General features: G+C 38.7%; 1 protein-coding gene across 1 annotated transcript in view; it reads right to left on the bottom strand.

Moving 5' to 3' along the window:
* LOC107758730 (chromosome-associated kinesin KIF4-like) overlaps positions 1 to 20,863 on the bottom strand; it is a 156,903-nt gene that overhangs the window by 27,456 nt on the left and 108,584 nt on the right. The window contains exons 19-25 of the mRNA XM_016576533.1: positions 18,106 to 18,276; positions 16,286 to 16,402; positions 15,498 to 15,575; positions 15,262 to 15,354; positions 14,982 to 15,155; positions 14,672 to 14,794; positions 14,459 to 14,578 (exon numbers count right to left, since the gene is read on the bottom strand). Coding sequence (XP_016432019.1) covers positions 14,459 to 14,578; positions 14,672 to 14,794; positions 14,982 to 15,155; positions 15,262 to 15,354; positions 15,498 to 15,575; positions 16,286 to 16,402; positions 18,106 to 18,276 — 876 coding nt within the window. The remainder of the gene's footprint in view (positions 1 to 14,458; positions 14,579 to 14,671; positions 14,795 to 14,981; positions 15,156 to 15,261; positions 15,355 to 15,497; positions 15,576 to 16,285; positions 16,403 to 18,105; positions 18,277 to 20,863) is intronic.

Genomic DNA, 20,863 nt, shown 5'->3' with positions numbered 1-20,863 from the left:
GGCTTCTACAGCTGTTACTTCCTCGTCCCCAAAAAAGATGGTGGCCTCCGGCCCATCCTCGATCTCAGACACCTGAATCACGCCCTCATGAAAAGGTTGTTCAGGATGACTACGCTGAAACAGATCCTTGCGCGAATTTGCTCAGGAGACTGGTTCTTTTCTCTTGACCTGAAGGATGCATACTTTCACATCCAGATAGCCCCCTGTCACAGGCGATTCTTGAGATTCACTTTCGAGGGAGTGGCTTATCAATAACACGGTCCTTCCCTTCGGGCTGTCCCTGGCCCCCGGCACTTTTACGAAGTAAAACTTCTCCTCTGAGACAGATGGGAATCCGCATTCTCAACTACCTCGACCACTGGCTCGTTTTGGCCCAGTCGGAGGCAGAACTAGTATCACACAGGACCCTCCTCCTCAGCCACCTACAGCGCCTGGGATTCAGTCAATTTTGCCAAGAGCGCGTTGTTCCCCAGCCAGCGAATATCGTTCCTGGGAACAATTTTCGACTCAGCCCGAATGAGAGCTGTAGTCATGCTGGAACGGGCTCTGGCCATATGGAGACTGGCGGCCTCCTTCGAGATTGGTACCACTCGCCCTCTCAAAATGTTTTAGAGGATGCTGGGCCTCATGGCTGCGGCATCGCCAGCACTACAGTTGGGTCTGCCTTGTATGCGCCCCCTTCAGTGCTGGCTGAAACCACGGGTTCCATCCCATGCATGGCGTCACGGACGCCTGCAAATCAGGGTGAATCAGGCATGTATAGCAGCCCTGGCTCCCTGGAAGAGTTCTCGCTGGATGGAACAGGGCGTGACCATGGGAATGGTTTGCAGAAGGACAGTTGTCACGACAGATGCCTCCAACACAGGTTGGGGAGCGCTGTGCAAAGGCATACCGACTTTCGGCCACTGGTCAAAGGCTGAGAAAGGCTTCCACATCAACTGCCTGGAAATGCTAGCAGTGTGTCGAGCCTGTCAGATTTTCCTGCCAGTCCTAAAAGGGCACCATGTGCTAATCCGGTCGGACAACATGTCAGTGGTGTACTACATAAATCAACAAGGAGGCCTCTCCTCGAAGCGTCTCTTCATTCTGGTAGAGCACCTCCTGAAATGGGCTCCACTCAACCTGCGCTCGCTGAGAGCGGCACATATACCAGGCAAATTGAATCAAGGAGCGGAAATGTTATCAAGGAGCAATGTCCCCTCAGAGGAGTGGACGCTCCATCCTCAGACAGTTCAGATCTTCGGCGAGGCCGAGGTAGACCTCTTCGCCTCAGAAGACAACTCTCACTGACCAATTTAATACTCAAAGACCAAGGACGCGTTGGCCCACGACTGGCCCAACCTCCTTCTTTATGCATTTCCCCTGATCGCCCTGATCCCACAGGTAATCAGGCGAATAAAAACACAAGGTTCTCCTGGTGGCCCCTCTCTGGATGAACCAGCTGTGGCTATCAGAGCTGACTCAGCTGTTGGTAGCGGCCCCATGGCCCATTCCGTTGAGACGGGATCTCCTCTTTCAAGTGAACGGGACACTATGGCACCCTCGGCCCGATCTGTGGGCCCTACACCTCTGGCAGTTCGAAGGGATCCTTCGAGCCTCCCAGAGCAAGTCTTAAACACAGCCCCTATGCCCTTAGGTGGTCTATTTTCTCCGCTTGGTGTCTAAACCACGGCAAAGACCCTCCTACTTCCGATCTGTCAGGGGTGTTGTCATTCCTGCAAGAGCTGCTGGATAAGGGATGCTCCCCATCCACTCTCAAAGTCTATGTGGCGGCTATAGCGGCCTCTCATGCCCCTATTGCGGGCCAATCGGTGGGCAGAAACAGCGCGGTTATCCGCTTCTTAAGGGGTGCCAGGAGGCGGAATCCGCCTCGTCCCCTAACCGTCTCTTCATGGGATCTGCCCACTGTGCTGAGGGCCCCCCCTTTTGAGCCGCTACAGTCTACCAACATTCGGTCACTGTCGCTGAAGACTGCTCTGCTTCTGGCACTAGCATAAGTAAAGCGAATAGGGGACCTGCAGGCGCTCTCCATTAGCCCTGACTGCCTGGAATTCGGGCTTAATGACTCTAAGGTCGTCCTGAAACCAAGACATGGTTACATACCAAAGGTGCTCTCCACTCCATTCAGAGCACAGGTCATTACGCTCTCTGCGCTTATATCAATCGATCGCCGAGACTTACATTGAGTTGTGAAAATATAGTGGCACTGGGATAATTTATTAGGGTGACCTTTGCAGGATCTGGGATGTCACCCCCATTAGGTCTTGTGATTTTAAGGTGTAAATACAACGTGTTATTTATGTGTATGTAATCTTGGCCGGTCCCTGCGATAAAAAAAACACCAAAGGCGAAGAGTCTGATATAGCTGATAAAAAAGGTACTTCGAAATAGGCGTTTTTCTCAATAACCATCTGTGTCAACAGGACTGTAAATAAATCCAACTCAGACTTAATACACTCTCCCAACATGCAGTGCAGTAACGGCATGTTAGAATATGTTTTTTATGGATCTCTTCAGTCTTCTTACACTTTCTGTGCATGACTGAGACCTTCTTCATGGATCCACGCTTTGTTTTCTTTATCGAATGCCCAAGCCTACTTATAACTGGCGGTTTAGACATTCTCTTATGGGCCATGACCATCAGACCCGAACTGTCTTGAGTTTTAGAATTATGGTTATACGATCTTGAGAAGACATCAGTTGCTATATTTTTAGCCGCCGCTTTTAGGTGAGGTTTAGCGATGCTCAATACCCTTTTTAACAATGGTATGGCCATCCTAAACAGTCCTCTGAAAAGACCTCCTAGGCCTGACCTGTACATAATGGCACCACCTGCATTTCCGGGTAGACCTCCGCCCGTCTGAATTTGGTAATAGTCGACATAGTGACTGATTGTTTCACAGGCCTAAAATTAAGTTTTACGACGACCCTAAGAAAATAGTATTTCACTGTTTTGGTCGTCCTTTTTTTCTATGGAGATGTCTGTGATGAGCGACTTGTTGACTGTTGCATAATGGTGTATGTCGTATCTAACACTGACGGTGTTATTGTTCTCACCTGTTATATGAACGCATCTTAAAAGGAGGTGTATGAATCGCCCATTGATTGGTATTCAATAATGTCAGTATAAACATACATCGTATAGAAATCCGCGTTGATATCAACCTGATGAGGCCCATGTCACAACATCCTGATGAGGCCCGTATGTCACAACATCCGTTCATCAAATCAGTCCATGAATCTGCCAATCTTCTTATAACACATTTGTTTCTTGAGATTTGTTACACATCTGGTTTCCCCCATACAATTGTTATTCGCTTCGCATGAATGGTCGATCTTATGCATCAATCCAATCATCTGTCCTCTATAATGATCTTTAAACATGAATTATATGAAGTTCTTTCGGCTACATACACCACCATTGCTGACTTGAGTTACACAGTCACATATGAGCAGCTTTGCCAGATATCTATGGCATCGTAAATTACTTTCTTGCAGGACTTATCCAGTAGCTTTTACCTGATTTCTTGCAGCTTTGCAACGATGAATAGTTTGTCTCTTAATTCATGCAGGATAGCCCCGTCAGCTCCTTGAATCCTCAGAATGTTGGACTTTAAACCGCAACGATGCAGAGTGAAGTCTATAATGGTCTTAAAATTGGGTTTAAACAGTTTGCGGTTCAGCAAATTCGAAATAGTATGCGGGTGGTTCAAACAGACAGGAATGTTGCAGCACACTCTTCCTTCAGCTTGCTGTCGATGTGTTGCAGCAGCTCCACAATCGTAGCTTTGTGCATCGTAGTGCATGAACTGCTGCGGTGGCATCTCTCAGGGTGAAACAGCTGTATTTTAATTTTGCTGTACCTGTCACGCATATAGCACCATCTGAACATTGTTTATGATCGAAAAAAGCGTACTCAGCAGATGCAGATCACACCACTTGAACAAAAATTGTAGGGTTCGCTATTCAGGAAAAAAATAATAATCTCACACTATGGAGTTTCTTTTGTCTTTTTTTATTCAATCAAACATACTGTGTTTGAGAGTAAAACTAATTATTTCGTAATTAAAAAAATAAAATATTGCAAAAAAAGTCTTTGTGAGGCTCAAAAATAAAGAAATTGATCAAATTCTTTGAAGTGCATGTAAATCTTTGAAAATATTTATTTTTCTTTGTGCACTTCAAACACTTCCATCACGAAACCACAAATGTTGGTCTCTTTTCTGCTGTCTTTTTTTGCGGATCTAAATCTTTTGCTTGCGAGTTGAAAAGTTTTGCTTGCGAGTGAAGCTGTATCTCAGTGGGTGGTCTCTACCCACCAGGATGAAAGGCCTTTTTCTATTGGTCACTCTCGTATGAAGTGGCAGGTTGACCACACTACGCTTTCCTGCCACTGCCAGTCTGACAGAAGAGTGAGCGAGCGAGCAAGGATGTAGCAATGGTGAGCAACAGGTCGTTTACTGGCTAAGATAACTAATTTAACATCTTAAACTCAGGGACAAGTGAACTTAATTATTTTCTCTTCTTATGCTCTCCCATCTAAATACGTAACGTTAGCTAAGCCCACCTGTAGTTGGTGATATCGGCATCTCGCAGCGGCATCTCCCGCAGCCGGGGTCTGTCTCCGGCAGCTGCCGCTGCAGCCACAGCTCAGGACTGTCATTTGTAAGCATTTATCATAAATTGTGTTAATAAAGCTCTGATAGCGCGGTAAAGTAAGTTTTAGGTTTGATATTCACTGCATATTTGCCTAGGCTGTTTTTGGGACCGTCTGCAAATTTACCTCACAGTACAAAACGAAGTCCAATAATTTAAATCAAATTAATGTTTACAGGGCTATAGTAAATGGCTAGTGGGCATGTAATATAGTTGCTCCTGATATCAAAATGCAAACAGATGTTTGTTTTTTTTAGTGACCAGATACCTTGAAGACTTTACTTCAAACTGCTTTTCTCTGAGAGTGCTGTACCAACATCAGAAGCTGTTCAACTACATTGGGGTGATATTCTACACAAATATGGTCAAATAAGTTCCATGACTACTGATGATGGGACTGCTTTTTTTCTGGTCAAACCCCTCAGGGTAAAGGTCAAAGGTCATCATCAATCAAAAAAGTTGACAGGTGTCCCAGCATATTTACTACTCAAAATATAATATTCTATTTCAATGCAAATGAATTAACAGTCATCTTTGGTATCATTTGAAATGTCTCAGACTAGTACAATGGTCTCGTGTTCAAAGAAACAGACTAAAAGGTAAAAAAAAAAAAAGTTGGCAAGTTCAGAGATATTTTACCTACTGCAGAGTGTGCACTTTCCCAGGGTCTCAGATCCAAATTACCTGTTGTTTCTCAACAGAGTGCTAAGTCCCCTGGACTTTGATCCTAGCCAATGCATCTTCCAACTGTTATTTCATGTCTCCATTTGGAGAATGTTTATCTTGGTCTTTGTACTTGAGGAAAGGTTTTGAAAGACTCGGGTGATTATGTATGTTGTGAATTAATTTATGGTAATAATTAGTCATGAATGTTTAACATAAGGTTCAATTCATTGTTTTTCAATAACCACAGTTTATATAGTCATTTTGTGGGATGTTCAGCTTTAAGAACATTGCCCAAAAATGCTGTGCAGAACTGAGAGCGTGCAAGAAGGATGAGAAAAAGTGACAGTATGTGTGTGCGCAGAAACCAAATGCCTCCCATGTATAATGTAGCAAAACTTCAGTAAAGCATTTCTTTTGTTTTTATTAGGTCCTCAGTGGTCATTATTGCTTGCTAAGTAGCGAAGATACGACAATGTAGCCAGACGTGTACACTCCAAACTTTGTATCTTTCTGAAATCAGGTATGCATCTTTTACTCTTAGACTTACTTTTGAGAATTTTAAGTTTTGAATGGATTATACTAGACAAAAATACTATTGAGGTATTAGAAAGCATGTGACGACATACTTCATAGTACTAGCCATAACTTCTGATTATTGATTGAGCTTTAACTAAGTTGTTAAATAGGCAACTGTAGGGGACTAAATGGAACTACCATTTAAATATCAGCATTCATGGACAGCCTATCAAATGGTATTAGTTCATTAATATAGGGCTTATCATAGTTCCAGGTAGAGACCTGCGTAGGATGGATTTTTTAGTCCCGCTCCCGCAGGATTCTGTCCCACACCCACAGAAATACAGGACTCCAGACTGTGACTAAAACGGTCTCATTTGCAACCAAAAATATTAATTTACAAGTTACGTTTTTGCTGAGGTCGCCACTGGCGACTTTATAAAAATTTGCATGTTATGATTTAAAAATTTGCATGTAATTACTTTGTTTCTGATTGTTTTGCGATCACATCTTTTGTTATGTTGACGTAATAAACTCAGACAAAGCGCATCAAAGTTTTAGTGGAAAAAATACTTTCAAACAGTCCTTATCTCTGCTGAACACCAGCATTGATGGCACTCCTGCTGAAAGCAGTTCCAGTTGTGCAGCATGAGACAGCGGAGACTCTAAGTAAAAGTGCAGAAAAGCAGTGTCCATTTCATGCGCAACTTGAACAAACTACAACAGGTAAAGCTTAACAATATATCGTTAACAATTCATTTATATTCAATAATATGGCTTCTTATTATCTATATGCTGTATTCTATTAATGTGTGAACTAGGGCTGAAACGATTCGAGTAAATCGAATACAACAAATTAGGGCTGGGTTTTGACACAAATTTCATGATTCGATTCAATTCTCATTCACAAGCTTGCGATTTGATTCGATTACAATTCGATTCGATTCAGTATCGATTATTTTGAATATATATCAGGTACAGTACGTCAAATTTTCTCAAGGGAAAAAAAATCTCTCAACTAATGCTGAGAGTCAGTTGGTACTACATTACTATAATATTGAAGGTTAAAATTGACGGATGTTAAAATTACACTTAATGAAGTTTTTAAAATAATAGTTACAATTACATAATATTTTTACTTCAATTTGTTTTTTTGATATACAAACAGAATGGTGGCTGTCATAAAAACTTCATGGATTTATTCAAAAATAAATTAAACATTGAAGAACAGTCACATTTATAATGAATATGTTATATGGTGCATATATTTAGCAAAATGCCCCTCTCTACAGTTTATTTTTCTATCTGACTAATGAGTTTATGGTCACCAAATATGTTTTTTTCTGAGGTAAATGTAACATTACCATAGACTGTAGGACGTTACATGACATTGTTTACAAGCCGTTATATTGACGTCTTTGCGCGGCTGAAACACTGATTGAGCAATTACATGAGACAGGATACGGATTGTAAAGTTGTACTCTTTCTTTTAACTTACCTTTGGATGTTTAGTCATGCTTATTTTGTGCTGAAACTGGTATTAATGTGGAGGAGATGATCAGTTCACGTGCGCCTCACGCTGCCACGTCTGTTGAACTGAGGCGCTACCAGCGATCTGTCACACCACATTAAACAGCGCCAAAACGGCATGTATTGTTTGAATATTGCAATACAATGGACAGAATTTGAAATCTGAGACTTTGTTTCATATTAAAAGTACCAAAGCACAATGCTTATTGCGATATATTGAATGGGAAGTGCCCTTCAATGTTCCGTCCATTAACTGAAAACAGGCTTGACTAATCGATTCTTGGGATTTAAGAATCAATATCGTTCCGTAAAAATGAGAATCAATTAATATCGAGATATCGATATTTTTTACCCAGCCCTACAAAAAAATCATAGAGGCAAATTATTTGCCTCGAGGCTTCGTTTAGTCCATTTACTGTAACTACACACGGAACACTGTGTTTCCCCACGGACCATTATTACTGACGCACAAACCGATAAACGCTGGACATTTAAGACAATATGGTGGCTAGTTATGATGTCCCTAATTTAGCTATGTTTTGTGAAAGTCTAAGCGCCATTCATGTTGATTGTCTCATTCTCTCTGTGACACACACACACACACACTCTCCCCATACAGTTATGCATAAAAATACCACAGAAAGAAAGTTAGTCAATATCACACGAAGAGTGCCGGTTTTCACCTCTAAAAATCAGCATGATTACATGATTTTATGCAACAGTTCAATAAACAAGAAGTTAATATTAAGAGACTTATGTTTTAATTTATTAATTTATTTATTTTAATAATTTATGCATTTAGCAGACGCTTTTATCCAAAGTGACTTACAGTGCATTCAGGCTATACATTTTTTACCAGTATGTTCTCCCTGGAAATTGAACCCACGACCTTTGCGCTGCTAAACACACACACACACACTCTCCCCATACAGTTATGCATAAAAATACCACAGAAAGAAAGTTAGTCAATATCACACGAAGAGTGCCGGTTTTCACCTCTAAAAATCAGCATGATTACATGATTTTATGCAACAGTTCAATAAACAAGAAGTTAATATTAAGAGACTTATGTTTTAATTTATAATTTAATTTATTTTAATAATTTATGCATTTAGCAGACGCTTTTATCCAAAGTGACTTACAGTGCATTCAGGCTATACATTTTTTACCAGTATGTTCTCCCTGGAAATTGAACCCACGACCTTTGCGCTGCTAACGCAATGCTCTACCACTGAGCCACAGGAACACCTTTATGTTTCACGTTTTAGACACCATATTGCCTGTTTTTGCTCTATTTCGCCATCAAAAAAAATTCTTCTAAACACAGCCACAGCGCTGTTTTGAGTCTCTGAGCAACATGACGGTGTTTCGTTCCTGAATGAATCAACCATTTAAATGAGTCGGTTCAATCGCAATTAATCACTTATTAACAGTGACTTGCTGCCACCTACTGGCGGTTTTAATTTCACATTTAAAGTATCTTTTCACTTTTAAAATAATTGTAAATATCAGTATTCAATGTTTCATGTTTAAAATAACAAAATATTATTTATGCATTTGTAACTGCAGATTAAATGCATTCATGTCCCTCTGAGCTGAATTAAATAGTGTGTAAATAGGCCTACATCTAAATGCCTCTTCAGATGCAGCTTCGGTGTTTCCTATGCATTACAAAGATGAATTTTGTTGATACTGATATCATTTGTTTGGTAACAGCCCAAATGTCTTATTTTAATTGACTGATTAAATGTAAGAATTTGACTCAAAAGATGATGCACTTTTAGGAAAAAAAAAAAGGCTTTATAAAGGTAAAAATGCCCCTAAAATGTAAAAATCAATTTAAACTTATTGTAACAGATTAATTTCAATCACTGCTGTGAACTGAACAGCACACAGAATATGAAGTATATCAAAAACAAGTTTCTCACACACACACACACACACACACACACACCAGTACGTAGAGAGACATTTAAGAGGGTTTATTCTCCAAATAACTCTAATTTCATGTTGCAGAAAAATGTGTTTAGAAATTGTGTATGGACTCTTGTTCTTGTTCCAAGTTACCTTCCTGTCCACTGATTTTTGCCTCTTACAAAAGCCACAAAGCCTTCCAAGAAGACAGTAAAGGCTTATGTCATGCTTGAGCTTTAGTTAGGACGAAACTTGAAAGTTAAGTTGCACAACATAAATGCAATTTTTAGGTATTATTATTTTTATTACTATTATTTTGATTTATGCCTTAGTTTTAATTTGTACCTTTTTTTAATGTGAAATTGATTTTTATATTTCTTGATTTATGCCTTAATTATAGGTTGTAATGTTTATCTTTTTTAAAGTAATGTGAAATAGATTTTTGTATTTTTATTTATTTATTTTATTTTTTATTTATATTTTATTTTTATTGATATATTTGTATTTTTTATTTTGAATGTAATATGGCAATTAAATGCATTAAATGGGTTTCATTTTAACGGTAATTAATGTATGCAATTTCAGCAGTAAAAATATTTATTTTTCTAAAAAGGAAACAAACTAGTTGTTTATTTTAAGAGACCTATCTTATTTTCTCTTGTATATCTAGTATTGCTCTTTAATAAAGAAAAATAACTTCTTATCCGATTACTCGATTAATCGATGGAATAATCAGTAGAATAACTACTAAAATAATCGAAAGCTACAGCCCCAGTGTGAACTTCATATTATTTGTAGTGCACTTGCCGTCCAATAATCGCAATAAGCATTGTGCTCTGTTACCTTTTAATAAAGTATCAGGTTTAAAATTCTGCCAAATTCATAACGAAATTCAAACAATAAATACCGTTTAGCGCTCTTTAATGCGGCATGAGCAATCGCTTTAGCGTCTCAGTTCAAGCGGCACATGAACCCATCATTATCTTTCTCTTTACTATCAGGGTGCGAATTACGGGGGGTTTGGGGGGGTCTGACCCCCCTATTGAAGGCTTGATCCCCCCTGATGGACATCAAAACTAAATGTAGGGGGGTTGGATAGAAAGTAGCCGACGCATAATATAGAGATGTACTTGTAAATATAAAGATGCATAGCTCTGACTACTTTTAAACTGTAATAATAATAATTTAAACTTGGCAGCCCCTGAAATGGATTCAGTCGAGTAATAAAATTCACCCTCTTTAACTTTATGCTGTTGTACTAAAGTAACTATTTGTTAAAATAACACTGAAATACGAGCACGCGTTTTATCTGTCCGTCAGATGCGTGTTAAAGTTGCATGTGTTACTATACCAAACACCGCTTGTTTTCTTTCAGAATCATCATTGGCTGGTCGAAAGAAAAATAGGTTACTTTAAAGTTTTTACTTACAAATGAAGATAAGATAAAGGTGCAAATAATATCGGGGTAAGAAAAAATATATTAACGAATTTAAGGCTTGTCTCAAGCAAGAGAGCTGTTTTTTTTTTTCGAGAATATCTGCACGATTGCAAATGTGATATTGATTTTTCAATAAACAATAATTTGATATTGTTACATTTTAGATACAATACTGTCTGTTTTTGTGCAAGTTCATCAACGAAAGCAGAACTGCTGTGCGTCTTAACACAGCGGTGTTTCATTACTGAATGAATCCACGGTTTTGAACGAATCGATTGAGCTAATTATTCAGTGAGCCATTTATAAATACAGTATGTGTGTTTGGAATGTCATACTACCATACAACTCCTACTATATTGCAGTATGCAATGTTTATACTGTGAATAGTATGTGCATTTTCTGTATGCATGGAATTCCCGGATTACCCGCTCCATTTGCTGAAATTTGATGTATGCATCTGAAGACACTGCATGGAATACCGTTTCCCACAATGCAACGCGTTCCACGTGACGTTTCATTTTCAAGTTATGTTAGTAGAACATACAGTAGATTGTACCTTAATCTCTAAGGCACGTTTCCGATCAAGTCAAATGACGTCACCTTTATCTCTAAAGCGCTTTATACAGCACAGATTGTTTCAAAGATATTAAATAATAATAATATTGCAGTAATATAATATATAAATAATAATATTTAAATTATGCAAACAATTCAATTCCGCTGTAAAGCAGAAGTAATTGATGCGATCGACTCGTGTTCAAATCCGCCTCTCGTTCTTCTCCTTTTCCCATCACATATCAGATCGGAAAGGCATTTATTTGCAATAAAAATATGATATTGATTCAGTTCTGTTCAATATGTAAAGTTAATTATGAAATTAGTTTAACTGGGCAATATAGCATTGTTTACTAGTATGAACTCTTATTAACAAGCCTTTGAATATAAAAGAAGAGTTAACACATTTATTTGTAAGGTAACAGCCTCGACAGCTGTGCTGAATTAAGGTTCAATATTTGTCATGTGACAACACTGTAGCATACTACTCTGAAACATTTTGTTGCTTATTGTATACTTTCACACACTATTCTTTAAAAAATAGTAGGCAGTATACACTGTATAGTGGGCAGTAGGCAGTAAGCAGTATGTTAGTATGCAATTTCGAACACAGCCACTGTTTGCTTCTGAATGAATCAGCCGTTTGAACAAATCGGTTGAATGAATGACTGAATGGCTCACTCATTAACACAGCGATTTGCCACCACCTACTGGCTCTTTTAGTTTTATATTTAGAGTAGTATATTGTAATACAGTATATTTGTGTTTTTGTATGTTGAAATATTTCTCTATTCAGTGCTTTTCTAATTTAACACAATGACTTTAATTGATATTAAATGATCTTTAATAATGACTTTATTAGTTGGTTTAATTAATCTGCACATGATGTGCTAATTAATCAATCTAATTATTTGAAAGTAATTCAATTAATTAATCAGCACATTGTGTAATTAATTAGATTAAAACATTTTTAAAACATAAAAAAAGGAAGAGGAGCCCAAACTACACACAATAGCCAAGTGATGCTGAAATAATTATGGTTTGAGATATTGGCACAATTCTTTGTGACTGTATTTATTTCTTAAGTTGGAAAAGACATTTAGTTCCCAATTTAAGTGAACCTTGGTTTCCAGGACATCTACAAGATGGATTAAAATGCTGATAAAGACAAGAAAAGATGAGACAAACACATGACAGTATGACTGAAATGTTAGTGTTCAAAAATAAAAATAAAAGATGTTCATTCTGTGGCACCCAAAAAAATAATCTGGTGCCTAATTTTGTTTCTTACAGGAGCCAATGGATCCTTAATTGATTTTTTTTGTCTGGAGCCCTGAAATGTGTGTTATCTTGTCCCGCTCCCACCAGCAACATTCATGTTTTGTCCCGCTCCCACCCCCATAAAAGTAGCCTATGTAGATTTTTCTCAATACATTCATGAAATTTACATAAAAACATCCTGTAAGCTCCACAACATTCCAGCATAAATGCTCCTGATAAAATACTTGTTATTAAAGCATCAACATTCTCAAACCACTGTTATTTTTAACAGAAAAGCAAGCATGGGCTGCTGCGTGCATGGTTTGGCCTGGCAGAATGCGAACAAAGAGCGATCCCTTTATAATCACTATAAAGCTCTCAGTTCATCGCAATCTTACAAAGCTTTTATAACTGTTGTTTTATTTTTAGATATTTCTATTTTGCGGGAGCCTCGCAAATCATTTTATTCTCTCGCATCCCGCACACACACACGATTGTCCACCTGCCCACACCCGCACTCGCCCATCAAGTCTTGTCCAGCTCCCGTTGGGTCCTGCGGGTCTTGCGGTAGTCCCGCGGGAATGTAGGTCTCTAGTTCCACGTTATCATATTTCTAAACCATGCTTTTAACCCTGGGTTATGGTCCTGGAGCTGGGTCAGCACCGCTTTTGTGGTGTTGACCTCACATTGCGTGTTAGAATGTTACGGTTAGATGCTTAGCAATCAACAACCAATCGCGTGCCTCATATTCATGTGCTTTAGAGATTTATGGATCAACAGTGTTGAATAAACAGTTTTTTCAACGTTTGAAGGAATAAATCAAATGGTGAGAGAAAACAAGAGAATATGAGTGAAGTGCCCATTTTATTCTTACCTTTATAGTACAAAAAATCAATTCTGGAAAACTTTATAGTACAATCCGCAATATATATCATGAGGCTGTGCAACGCCAGAGCCTTAATGTAAACACGTTGCATGCTGAATTAATTCAATAAAATTTAACCTGGGGTTTAGGAATGTATGTCAGTTTATGAATGCCCAGGATTTATTGTTAACCCCTGCTAGATTATAACCAGTGTGAAACGTGAAGCAAGATAAACCGGGATTTCTCTTAACCAGGGTTTAGAATGACCTAGGGTTAACTATTTCAAGTGTGAAAATATCTCTTACCGTGTCTACACCGGACGCGACAGTTGTCTTGTCGCACTGCGCCACGCCACAACAGTTAAAGTCTGTCTACACTGGACGCGACAAAGCGACCGTTGAAAATCATTTGAAATTTGTGCCAGTACGTCATAAATAGAACGCAGCAGCAGTTTACTGTCAGGAATTTGTCACACCACACCGCATCCAGTGTAGACAGCATAATAGATTCTATTGTATTTTGTCACGCCGTGCCGCTCGCGTCCTGTGTAGACACGGTGTTATAGATTCCTAATGAACAAGCACAATTTTAAAGTATTTGGATGGACCTTACAACAGTGTGCTGTGCTTGGACAAATAGACAATTCTCTCTAATGTATTGGTCCTTCTGTATGAAAATTTTATAATCTTATTTTTGTGGCAATCAACAACAGCACATATTAAACCTGAGGACATAGTTCACTTTTTTCTTGCATCAAAGTTACTTCTGGTTTGTTATGTACTTGTCGCTTCTACAATAATTTTTAGTAAGACCGGCCATTAAAAAAACATACAATGAAAGTAGAGAATAGAGAATTTCATTTTTGACAGTTGAGCCAAACAGAAACATGTTCATGTATTGATTGCATATCCTTGTATGAATTCTGTATTACATCATATGAAAATATATAAAATAATATGGAAGAATATGAAAAAGCATAGCAGTTTTTCTTTTTGAGTAAACCATTCCGTTAGAAAGAGACATAATGAAAGTGGGGGAAAAATCACTTTTGGTCTTACCTTCTTAGTAGGTGGAACACTAGGGGGTCTAAAAAAAGTAGCATCTCGTGGGCTGACTGCTGTAGGGTCCTCAGGAATTGCAGCAGAGTCCTTAGACACATCACTTATTTCAGTCTGATCCTGAGGACAATAGCAGAAGAAATAACGTCAGGAATTGGCCATCCACAGGGTAAACAAACAACCCCTGGCTCTTTAAAAGAACATTCTACTAACCACATTGCTACGGTTCTCCATGTTGCGACATTTCTCATGGTCACAGAGACAGTTTTCCCCACAGGTCATTTTTCCCTTGCGGCAGCGACAAAGTTTATTAACACAGCGGCCCCGACATGCACACTAGAGGAGACAGAATCATACATAAATGGCTTGCTAAAAAATAAAGCCTCCAGGAAGAAGCACTATACAGTTTTGAAACAGCTATATAAAGCTGCAACAAACTCCAAGGCATATCCTGGTGAATATACTTGACTGTAACTTTCAAGATCATAGATTACAATCTATGCATCACTGTCACAAAACTCACGCCGTTCATTTTTGACTTCTTAGAGCCTCGTCGTGCTCTGTCGCTTTTCTCTGGACGCCACTCATCCTCTTCTTTCTCTGACTCTGACGGTTCATCAAGGGAGTTGATGAGTTCATCAAGATCTATAGGCTCTTGCAGACGTGCCCGAGCAGTGGAGTAGGTTTTGGCTTTGGGCTTGATGTGGGGGAAAAAAGACAGAATAAATCCCAGACCTCTAAATCCTAAATCTGATTTTGAAGAAAAAAAAAAAAAAAAAAACCTTGGAGAAGAGGAGGTTCACCTTAGGTGGAACATATTCAAAAGATGTATCAGGTGACTCATTCACAGAAGACAGGACTTTCTTTGCACTGGTCAGCTGGGCCAGAAGTAATTTCTGTGGAGATCCACCCACAAAACAAAATGTTTTTAGAGTTCAGAAATTTGATGCATAACTTAGATGGAAAACTCAATTGAGAAATTCAGTTTCCAATTTGCTAATTACAGTATGATGAAATTTGTGAGAAAAAAGGCTTATACCTGCTTGTACTGTTCATTTTCATCCATGAGTTTCTGGTTCTGATCATTGAGTTCTCGCAGTTTTTCAATTTCCTCTTCCTGTGATGAAGCAATATATTTATTTACTAATTATCCTTATATTTTTAAATGTTCACTATTTTACTTGCCAAATTATGTCATGTTTAATAGGTAATTCTGACACTGCATGTGTGCAATAAAACAATGACTGCATAGCTCATCAAACCATTTTTTATTCATTTTTTTCATTGTATTTTACATATTACACAAAGAAACTTAGTATACCCAAATTCAACAACAATTTTTGTTACAGAACAACTAGTCTTGTGTTCTTTCCATAAAAGAATATTAAAGGGGTCATATGATGCTGCTAAAAAGAACATTATTTTGTGTATTTCGTGTAATGAAATGTGTTTATGCAGTTTAAAGTAAAAAAAACACATTATTTTCCACATACTGTACATTATTGTTTCTCCTCTATGCCCCGCCTTTTTGAAACGCGTCGATCCTTACAAAGCTCATCGGTCTCAAAAAAGCGAGGTGTGCTGTGATTGGCCAGCTATCCAATGCGTTGTCTCAATATTTATATTTTTTTGCACCCTCAGATTCCAGATTTTCAAATAGTTGTATCTCGGACAAATATTGTCCTATCCTAACAAACCATATATCAATGGAAAGTTTATTTATTCAGCTTTCAGATGATGTATAAATCTCAGTTTCGAAAAATTGACCCTTATGACTGGTCTTGTGGTCCAGGGTCACACATATGCAATGTATGGAGACATTCACACCTGAAATTTTAGACGCTGCATTAGCTCGTGCTCCCGTTTAGACACCTCCTCCTGCTGCTCCTTTAGTTTCTCCTGTGCCACAGGCTTACTCTGGAGCTGACCGAGGAGATACAGCACCTGGACAACACATCAGACACATGGCATGAGTGAAATATATTGAAACATTATATGCATATCAGTTATCTTTTTTTGGATGCATTTACATTGTGACTGTCCCTTAGATGCAATCAACTGTGTCTGTAGGGCTTGATCAAGATGGCCTATACAGGCGACGGCCCATATAGGTGGGCCAGATGGTCCACACAAATGACATTTAATCTTGTTTATTGAGGACCCTACATGGGAGGTCCTAATAGTTGTCCCAGAAATTTGGGTTAAGATTCCTTGAAGACCGACTAGCTAACATTCCTGTTGAAGAACTGTTACACTACTACAGGGCTCCAGACTAACATTTGAGAGCAGTGGCACCAGCGCCACTAAGATCTACAGATGGTGGCGCCAGAAGCAGATTTGGTAGCGCTGGGGGGGTCAGTCGCAAATTAAAGAAAAGTTTGTTTTTCAAGGCACTTTGTGACTTTTCTTTCTTCATACACAATTTGATTTCTTGATAAGATATTTAATAAGAGTGATTTTATAATCTCAAAATATAAAGCAAAAAAGTGGAAATGAATGGCTAATAAGCCAATAAGTGCTGATCTGATGCCATTTACTGGTTAAAGTGGTAATTTGATGTATTTTTTTAATTTTAATAAGTGTTTCTTTACCACAAAGTAAATTTTGGTCATCCCAATAAAAATACAATTTAATTTGGTCATTTTTAGAGCTTTAAAATGCTGCAAATAGTTGTGTGAAATACTTGAAAGTCATTGAGAAGTGCTTGAACTTCTCTTAAAAGGTTGTACAAACACTGAATGAATAATGTAATAACATTCGACTGTATCTGCCAAAACACCATGGTCATAGTTAGCATTACTACTTATGGTTTTTATTTGTCAGCGCTGTTTGATCTGTTTATAACAGAATTGTGTGCAGAATTTGAATGCTTCTCACTAGATTTCGCAGCAACCTTGTTCATTCTGCGGCAAATTCAAATGCTTCTCACTGAATCTCACAGCAATGTACAGTAACAGTGTCACTAGATCAACACTGGTTCCCGAGTAAACCGGTTCTGAGCTCGGGCCAGTTTGTTTGTGCTGCACTCAATTATTGGTCCAAGCTGATAAACGGTCCGCGCTGTGCAGCTCAAACGAGTAGAGCGGTTTCGTCATGCTTTTGTCTCGTTTGCTGTTTCTCATACGCAACAGAAATGGCAGTGCTTATGAGGTGGGCAATGTGGTGGTCTGCGGCGCACCGGCAGAAAAAATTGGTCGCAGTCTGGAGCCCTGTACTGCCATCAATAAATTCTTCTCCCCACAAGAACTCTGGTCAAGCTTACTTATTTTATGTATTAGAGAAATCGAGTACATTGGCAAGCTACCGAAATGACTGCTCAGCCAAATACAGCAAAATCTCATATATCAGCAACACTGTATATCAATGCTTAAGGAAAAGTGCGCATTTTAGGTAATGTAACTGCTCACCATTTTAAACAAACCTTAAACTAACCATTCTTGCAGTTAGTTTAAATTATTACACAAACATTCCGTTAAATAATTTAATTAAACTCAAAGAGAAAACCTACTAGCAAAATAAGTGATGAAGTTTATCATTTAAATGAAACATTTATTGAAAGAAAAAAGTAATTTAAAGGGAACTCTGACTTATGCTTTACTACGACAAAAGCATTATAACATCTATGAAGAGCTTTTATGAAAGCAGACCTTCTCCTGGTGTCTCTGCTCCATTTCTACCAGTTGACTCTGATGTTCCATATCCATGGAAGACATGAGCTTGCGCTCATCACACAAGATCTTCTGCATATCCAGCAGATTTGCCTTTTCCTGCTTCAGCTCACTTTCCAGCTTGGCATTGGCCACTTTGGAGGCTACAACCTGAAACAGGTGCACAAATATTGGTCAAACTTATTACACAACAGTAAAATTAAATAGCTCCATAAATTAACCCAATAATGTGTTCTGTGTGAACGATAACCAAGTCTACCTCAGACAGACTAATGACAAAATTGAAGCTTATTAAAAAAAAAAAAAATAAAATAAAACTTTCAGAATAATATCTCTGAATAATCTTAATTTTTAGTTAAACTTTTTTAATCAATTGACATCTGTCATACACCAGTGTAGGGTTGTCACGATACCATAACCACGTTACGATACTATACCAGCTGAAGTATCACGATACCAAGTAGTATCGCGATGCCATGAGAGATATATGCATATTAAATAAGGCCGTTTCACACCACACGCATAAGCAGGACGTAAGCAGCGCATATTTTTTCCGGTGCCCATGTTAACAGGTTACCGTATTCAGCGTGTAGCAGGAGCAGAGCAGAAGCAGCAGTGCAGCGATCGTTTTGGCGCAGAGTCTATTTTTGCTGCGCCGCTCACTGTGAATTAAAGCCACAATGCATTGTTCTTGTTCAAAATAGACATGGGTAAACACGAAAAAGAACAAATTTCACAATAAAATCAAATAAGTGAGCTGTTCCGTGTTTCCCAACCACCATATGACATTCAGTTCTGTGAAAAAATAAGCTTAATAAATGCACGAAACACATAATTGCCAGGAGTTTTTGCCCAAATTTCAAAGGTTCGTTTAAATGATTAAAACTATAGTTTATATGTATATCTTAACGTTAAGATTACTTTTATCATGCAAACATGTGTGTGTGGGACAGAGGAAAACACAACCGCATCACAGCAGAGTATGCTGCCCATATCATAAATCAAAGCACATGAGAGTTGTAGGAAAACACCTGAAAAACGTGACCGAACGAACGATACTCATCTATATTTGCAGTGCACAAGCCGTGGTTCAGCTGTGCGTGATAAACGCTGCCAGTGTGGAAGCTCAATGGGCGCGTGCTGCTCCCGCTTTGCATATGCACAGCTTCTGCGCTGCCTCCGCTCTGCTTGTGCATCCAGTGTGAAACCGGCATAAGGCGCAAATTCTACACAGCATTTTGCACCCTTAAAAAACACAGCAGAAAGGCAAAAGAACAAAAAAAAGTCGGCACAAGTGTTTGAACATTTTAGCGACTGCCCCACATACAACTTTACTTATGATAGAACCGTAATGACGATACTACCGTTTAAAAAATAGTGGCACCACCAGTATTTTGGAGCCTTTAGTATCGCGATACTACCGTAGTACCGGTAAACCTGCCACCTTACACCAGTGTGTGTCCCATTAATTACCTAGCAGCCTGCCAGTGTTTGATAATGGAAAATATTTTTACACTTCTCATAACATAAAAGATCACTGTGTTTTGCACCATTGCTTTGGAAAAGCATCTGTCAGTCGAACTAAAATGGAAATAATATTAAAATATAATATTTAAAAAAAAGATGGCATAGTGTGCTCATCAAAAACAAATTAATTAAACTGCAGTTTAAGGGATAGTTCACCCAAAAATGAAAATGCTGTCTCGCTTAGCTTTCTGTAGCACAGCTGCCGAACTTCCCGTGAAAACAACAGCAAGCATTTTGGCATGATAAAATGTGTTTTTCTATCCCCAAATTGTAAGATGTCTTAAAATTATCATTAAGATGTTTGTTTTACCATTTCATGTATTGAAGACGTTTTATTACATTAAATTTAAAGTCCCCCTGTAGTCAAAAATTGTATCCTTTAAAACTCATCTTTGATCATCAAAATGACATTTACATTTTTTTTCTTGTGAAAATAATTTTCTCATGCCTTAAAATAGCTTGAATGCAACTCTACACCCATGCCTCATTTACTATACGCAGATCTATGAATACGCAAATTAGCCCCACCTCCCCTCAGTCACACACCAGCCAGCCATGAGCCAGCGCCTCCTGATCCACTAACTGAACTGTAGTAAACGCGATACAATGGCAATGGCAAGTGGAAATATTGGTTTAATTAAGCCATATGTGTTTGAAACAGAAATAAGCTGGTATGCTCAACTCGAGACTGATGGCTAACTTCGTGAGGCAACATTATATGTTTGCGCTAGTTCGTACACGGATAATGACTGATAAAACTGTTTTTACTAGCGGACAACTACAGTGGATACTGTAACTTTCGTTAAAGTTACTTACTTGACGATGTTGTGTCCTCAAAATGCCATGAAGACTCAAATGCAGCCAAGTTTGTGATACCAAATCGCGCCCGCGATCATACTCGTGTGACGTGTATAGTAATAAATATACTATATTATATAGTATTAAATATACACGAGTATGCCGTATTGAGAACGGCACGGCCGGCGGATTCGATGAAGGAGCGTCCGGCGGGCTTGCGGCAGCCACATGTGACGACCCCGGGCTGGACTCCGCTTCGTCCACGGTGAAAGCCGATCCGGCGATCCACAGCGCGAAGTTGATGTATTTCCTCAGCAAACAGCCCCAATCAGCTCTAGGCAGGACGAAGCGGATATCGTCCTCTTTTGGAAGGCCAAACAAAGTAGTTTCACTTTCACAACAAAACACACAG

The sequence above is a fragment of the Sinocyclocheilus rhinocerous genome, unplaced genomic scaffold, assembly GCF_001515625.1.
Source record: "Sinocyclocheilus rhinocerous isolate Xijiao unplaced genomic scaffold, SAMN03320098_v1.1 scaffold1736, whole genome shotgun sequence".
NCBI lineage: Eukaryota > Metazoa > Chordata > Actinopteri > Cypriniformes > Cyprinidae > Sinocyclocheilus > Sinocyclocheilus rhinocerous.
Note: the sequence above shows the minus strand (reverse complement) of the source record. Positions and strands in the feature narration are given on the sequence as shown.